General features: G+C 43.0%; 1 protein-coding gene across 1 annotated transcript in view; it reads left to right on the forward strand.

The window, feature by feature from the left end:
• The window catches only part of CNTNAP2 (contactin associated protein 2), a 1,422,658-nt gene that overhangs the window by 1,096,477 nt on the left and 310,960 nt on the right, over positions 1–15,221 (forward strand). The window contains exon 14 of the mRNA XM_058444445.1: positions 11,290–11,460. Within this exon, the coding sequence (XP_058300428.1) occupies positions 11,290–11,460 (171 nt within the window). The remainder of the gene's footprint in view (positions 1–11,289; positions 11,461–15,221) is intronic.

Genomic DNA, 15,221 nt, shown 5'->3' on the forward strand with positions numbered 1-15,221 from the left:
ACCTCATAAGTACCCTTTATATTTAAATGCACTAATAATGGGATTGACATGTAAGAATTTCCATGACTAGGAACAAGCCAGTTTTATGACAAGCCCCAGAACCTGGCTATAGGTCAGCTCACAGCAGTGCAGGAAGCACCTCAAGTGTTATGACTTTCAGGCTTTCACCAGCATATTCTTTTTCTCTGTGGGACCCCATCCCCATTCTAGCCCAAAGGACCCGAATCACAGAGACACACAGGGTGAAATATTTATGTTGTTGACTCTTCCGGCAAACTTGTCCTCTGATCATTTTGGGTTGCAGCCGTGAAACAGGCTTGCTGGACGGGAAGAAATGCTGCAGAGAGAGTGGCTGACTCAAACCCATGGACAGCATTTTATTAATAACTTGCAGCCCTTCATTGTAAGTGAAGCTTGCCCAATAAAATGAGGCCAAGAGCTGAACAAAGCTCCTCTTTACCTAACCTGAATGTACAAAAAAGGTTTAATTAAGGAAGTAATTTTTTTTCCTCCCGTAAGGAAATCTTGACAAATAGACTCAAATCTGCATGCAAATGAAGCCATCTGGTTGATTGTTGTCCACAGTCCCCAGCTCACAGGACACAATAGAAGCCCCTTTGCATAACTCAAAGAATCTGCAAATCTCTAACATTTGGGTCACTAATAATTTTCGGAGTAATTAGTCTCTTCAGAGCTGCTATTTACATTGGAAAGTGTTTGCCGTTTACAGCAGAAGCTATAGATATGCTTCTAGGTGCAGCCCCAGTGTGAGCCATTTGGTGGCCTGAGGAAATCACTGAATCTGGGAGGGGAATGACAAGACCACTGGCCACTGGAGTCAGCCCAGCAGCCACACTCCTCACCAAACCGCAGCCCAGAGTGCCTTCATGCAGTCTTCTCCATGTGGGCCAAACGCAGACTCCTCTAGCCACCGTCTCTTCCCCCTTCCTAACTCCCCATCTCCCCTCTGGGGAGGGAGGAGAGCGGGCAGGGGCAGGCACACCAGGCAGGGCCTCTGCTTTTCATCACATGTCTCTTCTACTCTGCAGTTGCCTCCTGCAAACATTTGTTCAAATGCAATTATGTCCATTGCTTGGGTAACTCTACCTTCTTAGTTGTCAGGTCACTCCTCCTTTCATCAGATTTGTCCTTAATGGCTACTCTACAAAGCGTAACACAGGGCTAGTACTCAAGGACGATAGCTCCGATTCATGTGTCCTGAATGGAATTACCAATAAATAAATAAATAAATCAGGCCGGGCGCAGTGGCTCACGCCTGTAATCCCAGCACTTTGGGAGGCAGGCAGATCATGAGGTCAGGAGATCGAGACCATCCTGGCTAACACGGTGAAACCCCGTCTCTACTAAAAAAAAGTACAAAAAATTAGCCGGGCGTGGTGGCGGGTGCCTGTAGTCCCAGCTACTTGGGAGGCTGAGGCAGGAGAATAGCATGAACCCGGGAGGCGGAGCTTGCAGTGAGCCGAGATTGTGCCACTGCACTCCAGCCTGGGTGACAGAGCGAGACTCTGTCTCAAAAAAAAAAAAAATCAGTGGAGATGAAGAAATAGGAAGCACCGAGTTTTGGAAGCTAGTGAGGGAGCAGAGGAAGGAAAGAGATGAAGAGGACAAAAGGGCAGACGTGGGTGAGGTCGAGAGGAGTCAGCCAGCTGAGGAAGTGACCGCTGCAGGCTTAGCTGTCAATCCTGGGGTTTGCCGCTCCCCATGGATGGAACTGGAGGACGTAATGCTCCATGAAATAAGCCAGGCACCGAAGACAAATACTGCAAGCTCTCATGCATGAGTGGAATCTAAAACAAACAGACTCGAGAGAAGCAGAGAGGAGGATGGTGGGTACAGAGGCTGGGAGCTGCAGGGAATGGGGAGATGGCCAAAGAGTGCAGTTAGGAGGAACATGCTTGGTTGGTTGGTTAAGTTCTATTGCAGAGCTTGGTGAATGTAGTTAGTAATAGAAGATGTATATTTCACAATTGCTAAGGATGAATTGCAAATGTTCTTACCCCCCAAAATGTTAAGTATTTGAGGTGATGGATATGTTAAGTACCTTGATTTAATTATTTCACTTCATATTCATAAATCATAACATCACTTTGTACCCCATGAATTTATACAATTATACATTGTCAATTTATGATTTCTAAAAAAGCATTAGTACCTGTGGTCAATCAGGCTCAGGGGAAAAGCCTCAGGGTTTGTTGTCTTACTGTTCACACCCTGAAGGAAAAGAGGCTCCTCTTCCATCCTTCCCCACTCCTTGGCCAAGCCCTTGCACAGGCTGACTGTAAATGAAATCAAAGGCTAGCAGTGTAGTAGTAAGTAATCACATTTATTGATCTTTTGTTTTGTGCCTAGCACTCTGCTAAGTATATTTCATGGGTTATCTCCTGAGATTCTCACCATACCCTATAAAAGAAGTTCCACTGTTATTCTGTTCCTGGACCAAATAGGGTCAAGCTGCTTATTCTCACCACCCAGTAACGAGATACAGATGAACTGGGAAAGAAGAGAGGTTTTTTGTTTTGTTTTCTTTTTTTGAGATGGAGTTTCGCTCTTGTTGCCCAGGCTGGAGTACAATGGTGCGATCTCAGCTCACCGCAACCTCCGCCTCCCAGGTTCAAGCGATTCTCCTGCCTCAGCCTCCCAAGTAGCTGGGATTACAGGCATGCACCACCGTGCCTGGCTAATTTTGTATTTTTAGTAGAGACAGGGTTTCTCCATGTTGGTCAGGCTGGTTTCAAACTCCCGACCTCAGGTGATCTGCCCACCTTGGCCTCCCAAAGTGCTGAGATTACAGGCATGAGTTTTTATTTCTGTAACTGGGTACAGAGAGAACACCTGGAAATTATCGCCAGATCAACTCAAACTTACAAGGTTTTCCAGAGCTTATGTATCTTCTAAGCTATATGTCTATGAGTAAGTGTGCATTTATCTAAAGACATAAGTGACTCACTTCTCTTAATTTATAACTAAGATCTGAGTCCTGAAGACCTTCCTCTGGAGCCTCAGTAAATTTACTTAATCTAAATGGGTTCAGATGCTGGGCTAATGACCCTTGTCTTGTCTCCTGCTAAATCACGGAGGTTTGGGGAGTTCCTTCAGACCCCCATTAAACTTGTTTGTGGAGGCCTGGGGAGTTTCTTCAGACCCCCAGTAAAACTTGTTAACCCTAAACAGGCCCTGTTAAGAATTCCTTCATTATCTTGTCATGCTTCAAGGCCCAGGAAAGGCCTAGGCAAACTCTTGGTGGGCTTTTGTTACATCCTAGCCTTTGTATAAGGGCACTGGTTCTTTCAGCTTTTAATATTTAACTTAACCATTCAGTCAGTGCTGAAACAGTTGTTATGGAGGCCTGCATCAGTAAGACCTGGCCTGCCACAATTCCACTGTACACATGAGGATTTAGAAAGGCCAAATGATCCGCCTCACATCGCCCAGTAGATGGAGATGGTAGAGCCAGAATGGGAACCTGGAGGTTGGATTCCTCAGCCTGTACACGGAAACAGTGCAGGGAAGCTTCACCAAGTGACAGCCCAGAGCAGCCCAGGGACTCACTTCCTGTCATCCCTCCCACCCCCCACCACCTCCTCCTGGTAGTACCACCCCCGCCAATGCTTCTAGGGCTCTTGCTGGACCCACAGGTGGACTGTGACCTCAGTTTGTTACCTCCTTCTCTTCATTCTCCACGAAAGAACTTCAGCACATCACAAGTTCAGTTACTTCACTACTGGCAGTAAAGGAAAATCTGTAAGTCCAGGCTGTTGACAGGCAGGTGGGAAGCAAGCCGTGGAGCTCCAAGAGGCCCAGGAACTGGAGGCAAGCAAGGGCCGGGCTCAGAGCCAGAGAAATGGTGGAACGTCTATGTGAGGGTCAGTCACACCCCAGCTCCCCGCTCTGACCCTGCCAGTGACTGTCCTGCTCTACCCATGCAGGAAGTGGGGGTTCACACTCCAGACACCAGGCACCAAAAAATGGGGGTAAAGCTCCTTAATAAAAGCAGAGGAAAGATGTGGAAATTGACTTAATAAGGTTGACCCCTCTCCTTAGCCTTCTTCCTCTCAGCTCCCCAAGCACTGACCAACAGACATATATTCCTCATGAGGAAAGTAGCGGATTCTTCTCTCAAGATATTGAACATTCAGTGACCAAAACAAGTCACTGATACTGACATTCAGGGTCCCTTCAACGGGACAGGGGACTCTCCATGCGATAATGAAGCCCAATCATCAAATCCACCACCATCCCAATCACACACACTCTAGATTGCACTCAGCTGTCTAGTACTTGACTGTTCAGTATAAACAGACAGGTGAGAGTCACCAACCATGTAGGGTGATGTCAGAGATGTCATAAAAGAAGGGACCCCAAACTCACAATCCAGGGTAGGGGTGGGTGGCAGGAGGTCTGGGAAGAAACAGAGGCAACAGAGAAAGCAGAAGAAAACGTTTGATAGTTAAATTAATATTCTCAGACAAGAGAAGATATTGAGATATTGCCTCCGAAAAAATTAGAATGGGGTACTATGAAAAAGGGGACTATCAGAGAATGAGAAATCATACTTGGAAATGTAAAATACGATAGCTGAAATTAAAACACAATGGCAGTATTGAAAATAAAGCTGAGGAAATGTCCAAAGAAGTAGAACACAAATGGAAAAGATCAAAATTAGGAACAAAATTAGAAAAAAAAAAAATCTAACATAAACAGGTGTTTGAGAAAAGGGATCAGAGAAATTATTAAAGTCTCAGACCTGATATGGGAGAAAAATCTTTATCAAGGCAATCATGAAGTTCCAATTAAAAGAGTTAAAGAAAAGATCCTGAAAGTTTCCAGAGAGGAGAAAAATGTAGGTTGCATATAAGGCTTCGAAAACAGAAAGCAGTTGCTTTCCCAGTAGCAGCCCTGAGAGCCTGACAATTTTCCTTCTGGAGTTTCTCAGTTAAGTGTGAAAGTAGAATAATGACTCATCAGAAAAACATGGGTTTAGAAAGTTAACCTCAAGTATCTCTTTTCTCAAGGAGCTACCTGAGAATGTGTTTCAGGAAAATGAGAGTGTAGACCTAGGAAGCGGATGTCATGAGATCCTGAAACCTGGGGATGTAGTACCAAAGTGTGGCAAAAGGAAGCCCCTGCACTAATGGCAGAGGGAGGTCCCAGGACAAGGGCTGTGCAGTAACCCTGAGAAGAACCCGTCCAGGTGGGAACAGAGGAAAGAGGGCCGTAGAAGATGCCTCCAGAGGACAAAAATGTGACTGCAGATGGCCTGACGTGTGCAATGCTGGAAAATTTTTGAGAATAGTTTTGCTGCTGTGTTAAAGAATCTGGAGAGAATTCATGGCAGATACATAGAAAAATAAGCAAATAAAAAAATGATTATTGATTTTAAAGAAACAAAATACAAGAAAATACAATTGCAACAAACAAAAATACAAGAAAATACAATTACATACAACAAAATGCAAGAAAATACAATTTAAGGAAAATACAATTAGATTTTACTGTTTGGCTCTTAAATAATATTACATAGTCCTAAAATATGAATACTGTGCTAAATTTATTATTATTATTATTATTATTATAGAGATAGTGTCTTACTGTTGCCCAGGTTGAAACGCAGTGACATGATCACAATTCACTGCAACCTTGAACTCCTGAGCACAAGGGATCCTCCTGCTTCAGCCTCCCGAGTAGCTAGAACTACCCCATTAGACACAGCTGTTTTTGTTTTTTTTTTCAGAGACAGGATCTCACTCAAGACACAGCCCAGGCTGGTCTTGAACTCCTGGCCTCAAGCAATCCTCCCACATCAGCCTCCCCAGTCACTGCAGTTACAGGTGTGAGGCACCATGCCAAGCTTGAATTTCAATATAACCAAAAATCTGTGATTTAGCTATTTTGGAAGAACATAAAGGGGCTAGGGAAGCAGGCTTATAAAAGTGCTAAATTCTCATCTTATATTCAGGAAAATCAGTAGAGAATATTATAAAAGGTATAAATTAATAAGTAGCTCCAGAGGTTTTTTTAAAAAAAAAATACAGCTGTTTAATTGAAAGAGTTAAAAGTGTGAGAAGGTGTCTCTAAGGAATTAGGAGGGGGTGGGAAGCAGAGAACTGCTTTTTGCTTTAGTCCTAACACCACTAGACCTTTATAACTATGTACATGTAATACTTTGTTAGAAACAAAAATTAGGTTTAAAATGAAATGCTGTCCATCGGAAAATATGCTCAGAAAGTTTGAAGTTGGAATCCCATACTATCTTAGTCCGTTCTTGCACTGCTGTAAAAAAAATACCTGAGACTGGGTAATTTATAAAGAAAAGAGGTTAAATTGGCTCACAGTTCCGCAGGCTGTCCAGGAAGCATGATGCTGGCATCTGCTCCGCTTCTGGGGAGGCCTCAGGAAACTTACAGTCATGGCAGAAGGCAAAGGGGATGTACACATACCCCGTGGATGGAGCAGGAGCAAGACAGAGAAGGGAAGGTGCTGCACACTTTAAACACCCACATCTCATTAAGCACTCACTCGCTATCGCAAAGACAGCACCAAAGGCGATGGTGCTAAACTATTCATGAGAAACTGCCCTCAGGATCCAATCACCTCCCACCAGGCCTCACAACATTGGGGGTTATAATTAGACATGAGATTTGAGTGGGAACACAGATTTAAACCATATCCAATACCAAATAATCACTGGTCGGATTAAAGTAAGTGGCTGCTATGAAATTTGTGTGAAGATATGATAGTACATTTTCTATTGATGCTTAATTGGGGTTTAAAATGATGTGATGATGGAGACCAGCAAGCCTGCTTTGCAGGCTCAGCCCCCTGCTCCTGCACTAGCTAGAGGTACCTTCCTGGTTCCTCTTGCCACACGTGATGAGCCCTGGCCTTGCCTAACATGTAGTTACAAAGCTGCTCATGTGATTGACTCACTTCAAGCTTTCAGAGCCTTCAGTGTCATCTCGATCATTCTGTAAAGCTTTTGACTCCAGCCCTGGGCTGGGTCTCCAGTCCCTCTCTACCTGCCTCATTATTCTGTTACTGTTGACTGACCCTTCCAGTCTCGGACACTAATTTCTGTTCTGTTTCACATCTTCACATCTTCCCTCTCAGTTTCCAGCCTTGCCCCCTCCACTTATCTGTGCTGGCCTGGTCCCTGCCACCTCCTTTGGCACTGTCTTTGCCATATAGTGAATCTCTTATTCCCAGCTTGGCATTCTCACCCATTGTCACTTTACCTCCATAGCACTGACCTTGGTAGCAAGTATAAATTGTAGTGATTTCAATAACCTTAAGGTTATGATACCATCAGTCTTGCAAATGCATGGCATTGTGTAATGAAGTCTATAGGGAGTTATAGAAATAAAGTCATGGATAAGGAGAATTATGGTGTGCTAGTGGAAGCAGTATCCAGTTGTCAGTAGGTGCTAAAAGAGCATTAGCTTTTATTTATATTTCTTTAGCATCTTTAATACCCAGGTTACCATAAAGAACATTCTGTCTCATGAGGACTTTGTAAAAGAAGTGAAAATGGATATAAATGAGAGGGGCAAGGAGTTACTTATCTATTGATTGAATAATTATTTATGAGTGCTGACTATATTCTGAGGCTGAAGATTACTGACAGGAAATGTTTTCGTGCCAGCTTTCATGGAGTCTATGATCAGTTGAGAGCAGTATCAACAAACAATAATAACTCTTTGCATCTAGAAGTGCTATAAACACTGGAAAAAGCACTCACATAATCTTGTTATAACAAAAAAAATCCCAGAGATTGGGCAACAGATTGCTCAGAACAGGACTCAGAGATGGTTACCATGGGCTGGAGCAGAGGCATCCATGATTTATTATTTGTACCCCACTCGCCGAAAGCCTTTAAGTCCACATCCCATTGAGCATGTTTACTTACAAATTCCATCCATGTGCCACTGCATTTATATAGTATACATTATAAAGGATAACTAAAATCAATATTAAAGGATAACAGTTTTAAAATAAGTAAAAACAGAAGCTCTAACATCATCTGCCTGAGCCGCAGTGATCACCCTCGGCACCTCCTGAGCCGCATTCCTACTTTGATACCATCAGTCGAATCCAGAGTGGAGTCCTCCCTGTTGCTTCTGAAGAATCTGGATTTAATACGCTCATCCAGAGATTTGAGATAACTCACAATTGACAACCCCAAGGGCATCATGTGATAATCCAGATGTTTCCAGGATAGTGGGAAAAACCATTTGTACGAGGCATGACTTCCCTGTGAATGAGTCTATTCAGGAGATCAAATTAGATTGAAGTTGCTTAGTGAGCACAGAATTAGAATAAATGGAATTGTGGTCTATAGAGATATTTCATCACACTTGAATAACTGATGGAACTACTTTTCCCCTCTCTGCGGATATTTCTGTCTGAATAACCAGTGCCGGGCCTCAAATAAATACTGACATGTTTTACTTTTAGCTTTCCTTTTTCTAGAATCATTTGAGACAACTGCCCTTCTGTTAATACATCACCACCTCAGAAAATACGAAGGTACTTGATTGGATTGAAATTTTAAAATGTTAATTGCATTCGTATCCTGGGGGATATAGCCAAAAGAGACCGAATTGCTTTGTTTAAGGCTGAAGTCTGGCTGGGGACTTTGATCTCTGCAGGCTCTGGGGTCCTTAAAGGGCTCTCACCCAATTAGGATGCGCTGAATCCTTCCGGCCCTGGGCCTCATCTTTATTTCCTCCCAGCTTCAGGACTCTGATGATGGAGAGCGTTGATTTAGGTTTTCTCACAGAGGTGCACCTGAACGCCTCTTGCTGTGTAGTAAGCCCGATGTTGAGGGGGGAGGAAGGCTTACCCTTGATAACTAGCAACTTGAGCTTTGCAAAGCGCCTTTCTGTTCCCGTAACCAGTAGCCTACACTACATCATACAATATTCTCCTCCCCAAGAAGACAGTAACCTATTTGCCTATTTTCTCCCACTGAAATCTGTGACTTTATACTTTGTTTTAAAAAAAAAATAGCGGCCAGGCATGGTGGCTCATGCCTGTAATCGCGGCACTTTGGGAGGCCAATGCGGGTGGATCACCTGAGGTCAGGAGTTCGAGACCAGCCTGAGCAATATGGTGAAACCCCATCTCTACTAAAAATACAAAAATTAGCCTGGCATGGTGGTGCATGCCTGTAATCCCAGCTACTCCAGAGGCTGAGACAGGAGAATCGCTTGAACCTGGGTGACGGAGGTTGCAGTGAGCCTAGCTCGCACCACTGCACTCCATCCTGGGCGACAGAGCGAGACTCTGTCTAAAAAAAAAAAAAAAAAAAAAAGGCTTAAGACTGCACTAAGATTAGGAACACATTAAGAACAGTTTTTACCCTAAGTAAGATATTTACAAACATATTTTGCACTAGTTCCCTGTTTATGTATTACCTGCGACAATAATTAATAGGGATGCCATTGGCTGAGACAGCTGCAGAGCCCTAGATACCTAGGGAAGCAAGCCAAATCCTCTTCAGTGTAAATACTGAAACAAAACTAAGCTTATCAGCCATCAGAAACCACCACCTAACCTCTAACTAAAGACTTTCCACATTAACCAATCGAACGGTTTCTTTGTCTTGCATCCACAAACACATTTCTCTCTCTCCAACTCCGCATCCCAGTAGACAACTTGAACTCTGGTGCTGCCTGATTCACAAATCACTGAATGTCCAAATAAACATGTTAAGATTTTAATATGCCTAAGTTTATCTTTTAACATGCCTTGGGACTTATCTAGATGTTGCTATATTCTAGACATTTCTAAAAACAAAAACAAACAGCATTAATTAAATAAGACCATATTTGAATATTTCATAATTTAAAACTGACTTAAGCATGGCAGAACCAACACAAAGTAACTTTTATTTGAAAATAGTAGCTCAATTTAATATTGCATATGTGTATAATTTGCATAAAAGGAAGGAAAAATATCATTTGTGTATGAATAGAAATTAATGGAGTGCACTTAGTTGATTCATTGTGCCTTTTGGAGAAAAGATAGAGCAAATACCATGTTTCTTAAAAAGCATACATTTGGAGTTTAGTATTAGGGCTCAAGGCTTTAGTAACTGCTTTAAATCACGCCCATGTATTTTCGTCTTTAGCTGTGATAGTAAATGTACTCAGAAATGTGCACATTAAAAAGGAATTTCTCCCCTGAAGATGAAGTTGAGAGCCAACTCTTGATCCCATATTAAATTCTTGGTCCTTCTGTCCTAATGGAATCTGAGTAACGCAGTTTGGTGTTTTTATTGCATCGTGTGAGCTGCTTTACTCCTGGAAACACTGGCTGCTCTGTCAGGCAATTAGTGGGGAGAGGCAGCTGGTACAATAGCATCTTCTCCAAGAGCTCAAGGATAGAGGCTGGCTGAGAGCCATTTGGTGGGCTCATTGCCTCATCTCCATATCATACAACAACCCCACAGGCCAGAGCCTCACCTGCAGTCCCCAGGAGGAAGTAGGAAGGGAAGAGAATGCAACTCACCTCTGAGAGTTTGGTGCAGGAGAGGTGAGGACACTGCCCTCGCCTAGTCTGGTCACTCCTGCCTCGTTCGCGGCTCCTCACCTCCTCCGGGCTCCGTCAGTTGTATTCCTGAGGCAGCTGCACCAGGTGTCTGGGTGGCTGTTAATGCAGGATTGGGCACTGGCCCTTCCAAGGCAGAGGAAGGTGGATGAAAAGCAAGAGCAAAATACCAAAAACTTTATTCTTATTTTGTCATCCTGAGGTCTATCTCAGATGCTGCTTGCCCCAGACCGAAGCCACCAGTACCTATGCAGGAGTTCAAAACAGCCCCCACCCACCCACACAGTAACCCCAGGGGCTTCTCCCAATTGTTACATCTATTGGCATTTACTTCTTAGAGTCCCATAGGACTCCTTGGTAGGAACCTCAACTGTATCAATCTTTATTGTTATATAATTATAAAGTATTGTTTATCATAAATATTATAAAATATTTTATTGTACAATTTATAGAAATTCCATATTAATATTTAATTTTATATAGATTATATTAATATTTTAAATATCTTTATATGTAAATGAATATTATATAAACACACATATAACTTTTGGAAAGTCAAAAATCTATTTGTGGGGATTTGGTCCAATGTTGTTCAACAGGATGAGAGAAAATAACAACTATTGCTAATGGTACTTATTAAACTCAAGAAGTGGGTATCTGTTACATGACTAGGCTGATCAGGGTGTGAGTTAACCTGACGTTTTTGTCTTCTTCCCACAGGGAATTATTGGAATGCCGCCTCTTTCCCAAACCCATCCTCCTACCTGCACTTCTCTACTTTCCAAGGGGAAACTAGCGCTGACATTTCCTTCTACTTCAAAACATTAACGCCCTGGGGAGTGTTTCTTGAAAATATGGGAAAGGAAGATTTCATCAAGCTGGAGCTGAAGTGTGAGTATAAGTTGCTTGTCAGCTCACGGGGAGCCACTTTCGTCACCTCAGGGCGGTCCGGGTCCTGATTATGGAAGTCCTTTTGATTCAAACATGGAAGGTTTCCTTTGTTCCGGGAGCAGGACTAGAGGTGGACACACAGGCCTGAGTTTGGGCTCCAACCTCAGTCCCTGTCCTTGCGATGCTCTCAGGGAAGCAGGCACATCCAGATTCTCAAGCAGTCAGTCAAGAAGGCGAGAGAGAACACACTGCCCTGAGAATGTGGGAGAGGAATGTTTATCTACAGCTTCATGTCTTGTGTGGCTGTTTTCCAAAGAGACGGGGTCAAAGATAGGTGAGGGGTGTGTGCATTGACCTGAGGAGCAGGAAGTGAGGAAAATCATGTCAAGGAAGACAGGAATGATAACGAGTGACATCCGTGTGAGTTCAGGAGGCCACGGAGACCACAGGACTGGGCGATTCCATGACACAGAGTCTGCAGGTTTCCTACAGAGGACCCACACCTGCCCACCCTCTGCAAGTGAGTTCTGGATGTCATGTACTTAGCCAAAGATACAGAGACAACAAGAGGCAGAGCAAGAGAGGATGCTGCTTAGCTCAGCTCAGCTGGCCTTGGAGCAAACACCCTAAGGGGGCGTTTAGGCTTGGGGAGCTCCATCGGTGGAAGGTGGGGGTTCGCCGCACAAGACTTGAGAAGCGCAATGCTTGCCCTACCTGGATCCTTTAAACATCAGGGCCCCAATTCGGCTTTAGGAAGTTACAATCCCCTGACTTCTAGGCCAGTTGATTATTTGCAAATGTTGAACTCCATTGGCTGTGAGAGTTAGGGAGATCAACTACAAGGACGAGGCCAGGCTGTGTCCCCTGTCCCTTTACAAAACCTCAGCCTTACACTCAAGCATATCAAAAAGTCTCCCTTCCAGCCAGGCACGGTGGCTCACGCCTGTAATCCCAGCACTTTGGGAGGCTGATTTGGGTGGATCACAAGGTCAGGAGATCGAGACCATCCTGGCTAACACAGTGAAACCCCGTCTCTACTAAAAATACAAAAAAAAAAAAAATTAGCCAGGTGTGGTGGCAGGAGCCTGTAGTCCCAGCTACTTGGGAGGCTGAGGCAGGAGAATGGTGTAAATAAACCCGGGAGGTGGAGCTTGCAGTGAGCCTAGATCGTGCCACTGCACTCAAGCCTGGGCAGCAGAGCGAGACTCCGTCTCAAAAAAAAAAAAAAGCCTCCCTTCCCCAAGTCTGTCCCCTTTAACTGAGTGCTTATGTTCCTGGGTCTGGTCTGAGAATGATCCCAAATCCATTTCCCATTTCTGCTGTAATGCTATTGGATTCACAGTAGCTTCTTAGGTTCAATTCCACACCATCAGGTAAATTGCTCAATCTCTTTGAATCCTAATTTTCTGATTTATCAAAAGGAAATGTTAATTTGTGGGGTTGTGATGAGAATAGAATTTAGATACTCATAAAGCATTTATTTCGGTGTCTAGTAGTTATTGTAATTATCATCTTCCGAGGATGCCCATGGCAGGTCTGATTTGAGCCAGGTCTGATTGAAAGGGAGACTAAGGCTATCCTGGTCCTAGAATTAAAATTAACTAATTAATTAAAATCCCCCCTTTACTGAATTATGGATAAGAATAATTGAAAGGGGATTCTTGCTTCCCTCAGTTAAAATTAACTAACTGAATCAAACTGTTTTCTGACTTCTATGTAAGTTGGATCAAATTTTAGAAAGATTTTATGGCCACAAAAGAAAATTGCCAGTTCTATATTTGAGTGCTTCTGTAAGTTTCTATAAAAGTGCTTGGATTCCCCCATCTTTATTTTATGTCCTCATGTTTTGTAAAGCCATGCCTGGGTGGGAAGTAACACAAACCAGATAGAGGGAGAGCAGGTGTTTCTACTCTGCCCTCAGTGCCAAAGAATTTCTCTAATTTCTTTTTTTTTCTTTTTTTTTTTTTACTATACTTTAGGGTTTTAGGGTACATGTGCACAATGTGCAGGTTTCTTACATATGTATCCATGTGCCATGTTGATTTCCTGCACCCATTAACTCGTCATTTAGCATTAGGTGTATCTCCTAATGCTGTCCCTCCCCCCTCCCCCCACCCCACAACAGTCGTCCATGAGTTCTCATTGTTCAATTCCCACCTAAGAGTGAGAACATGTGGTGTTTGGTTTTTTGTCCTTGCGATAGTTTACTGAGAATGATGTTATCCAGTTTCATCCATGTCCCTACAAAGGACACGAACTCATCATTTTTTATGGCTGCATAGTATTCCATGGTGTATATGTGCCACATTTTCTTAATCCAGTCTATCGTTGTTGGACATTTGGGTTGGTTCCAACTCTTTGCTATTGTGAATAGTGCCGCAATAAACATACGTGTGCATGTGTCTTTATAGCAGCATGATTTATAGTCCTTTGGGTATATACCCAGTAATGGGATGGCTGGGTCAAATGGTATTTCTAGTTCGAGATCCCTGAGGAATCGCCACACTGACTTCCACAATGGTTGAACTAGTTGACAGTCCCACCAACAGTGTAAAAGTGTTCCTATTTCTCCACATCCTCTCCAGCACCTGTTGTTTCCTGATTTTTTAATGATGGCCATTCTAACTGGTGTGAGATGGTATCTCACTGTGGTTTTGATTTGCATTTCTCTGATGGCCAGTGATGATGAGCATTTCTTCATGTGTTTTTTGGCTGCATAAATGTCTTCTTTTGAGAAGTGTCTGTTCATGTCCTCTGCCCACTTTTTGATGGGGTTGTTTGTTTTTTTCTTGTAAATTTGTTTGAGTTCATTGTAGATTCTGGATATTAGCCCTTTGTCAGATGAGTAGGTTGCAAAAATTTTCTCCCATTCTGTAGGTTGCCTGTTCACTCTGATGATAGTTTCTTTTGCTGTGCAGAAGCTCTTTAGTTTAATGAGATCCCATTTGTCGATTTTGGCTTTTGTTGTCATTGCTTTTGGTGTTTTAGACATGAAGTCCTTGCCCACGCCTATGTCCTGAATGGTATTGCCTAGGTTTTCTTGTAGGATTTTAATGGTTTTAGGTCTAACATATAAGTCTTTAATCCATCTTGAATTAATTTTTGTATAAGGTGTAAGGAAGGGATCCAGTTTCAGCTTTCTACATATGGCTAGCCAGTTTTCCCAGCACCATTTATTAAATAGGGAATCCTTTCCCCATTTCTTGTTTTTGTCAGGTTTGTCAAAGATCAGATAGTTGTAGCTATGTGGCATCATTTCTGAGGGCTCTGTTCTGTTCCATTGATCTATGTCTCTGTTGTGGTACCAGTACCATACTGTTTTGGTTACTGTAGCCTTGTAGTATAGTTTAAAGTCAGGTAGCGTGATGCCTCCAGCTTTGTTCTTTTGGCTTAGGATTGACTTGGCGATGCGGGCTCTTTTTTGGTTCCATATGAACTTTAAAGTAGTTTTTTCCAATTCTGTGAAGAAAGTCATTGGTAGCTTGATGGGGATGGCATTGAATCTATAAATTACCTTGGGCAGTATGGCCATTTTCACGATATTGATTCTTCCAACCCATGAGCATGGAATGTTCTTCCATTTGTTTGTATCCTCTTTTATTTCATTGAGCAGTGGTTTGTAGTTCTCCTTGAAGAGGTCCTTCACATCCCTTGTAAGTTGGATTCCTAGGTATTTTATTCTCTTTGAAGCAATTGTGAATGGGAGTTCACTCATGATTTGGCTCTCTGTTTGTCTGTTATTGGTGTACAAGAATGCTTGT

Source organism: Hylobates moloch, unplaced genomic scaffold (genome assembly GCF_009828535.3).
Source record: "Hylobates moloch isolate HMO894 unplaced genomic scaffold, HMol_V3 SCAFFOLD_1, whole genome shotgun sequence".
Classification (NCBI taxonomy): domain Eukaryota; kingdom Metazoa; phylum Chordata; class Mammalia; order Primates; family Hylobatidae; genus Hylobates; species Hylobates moloch.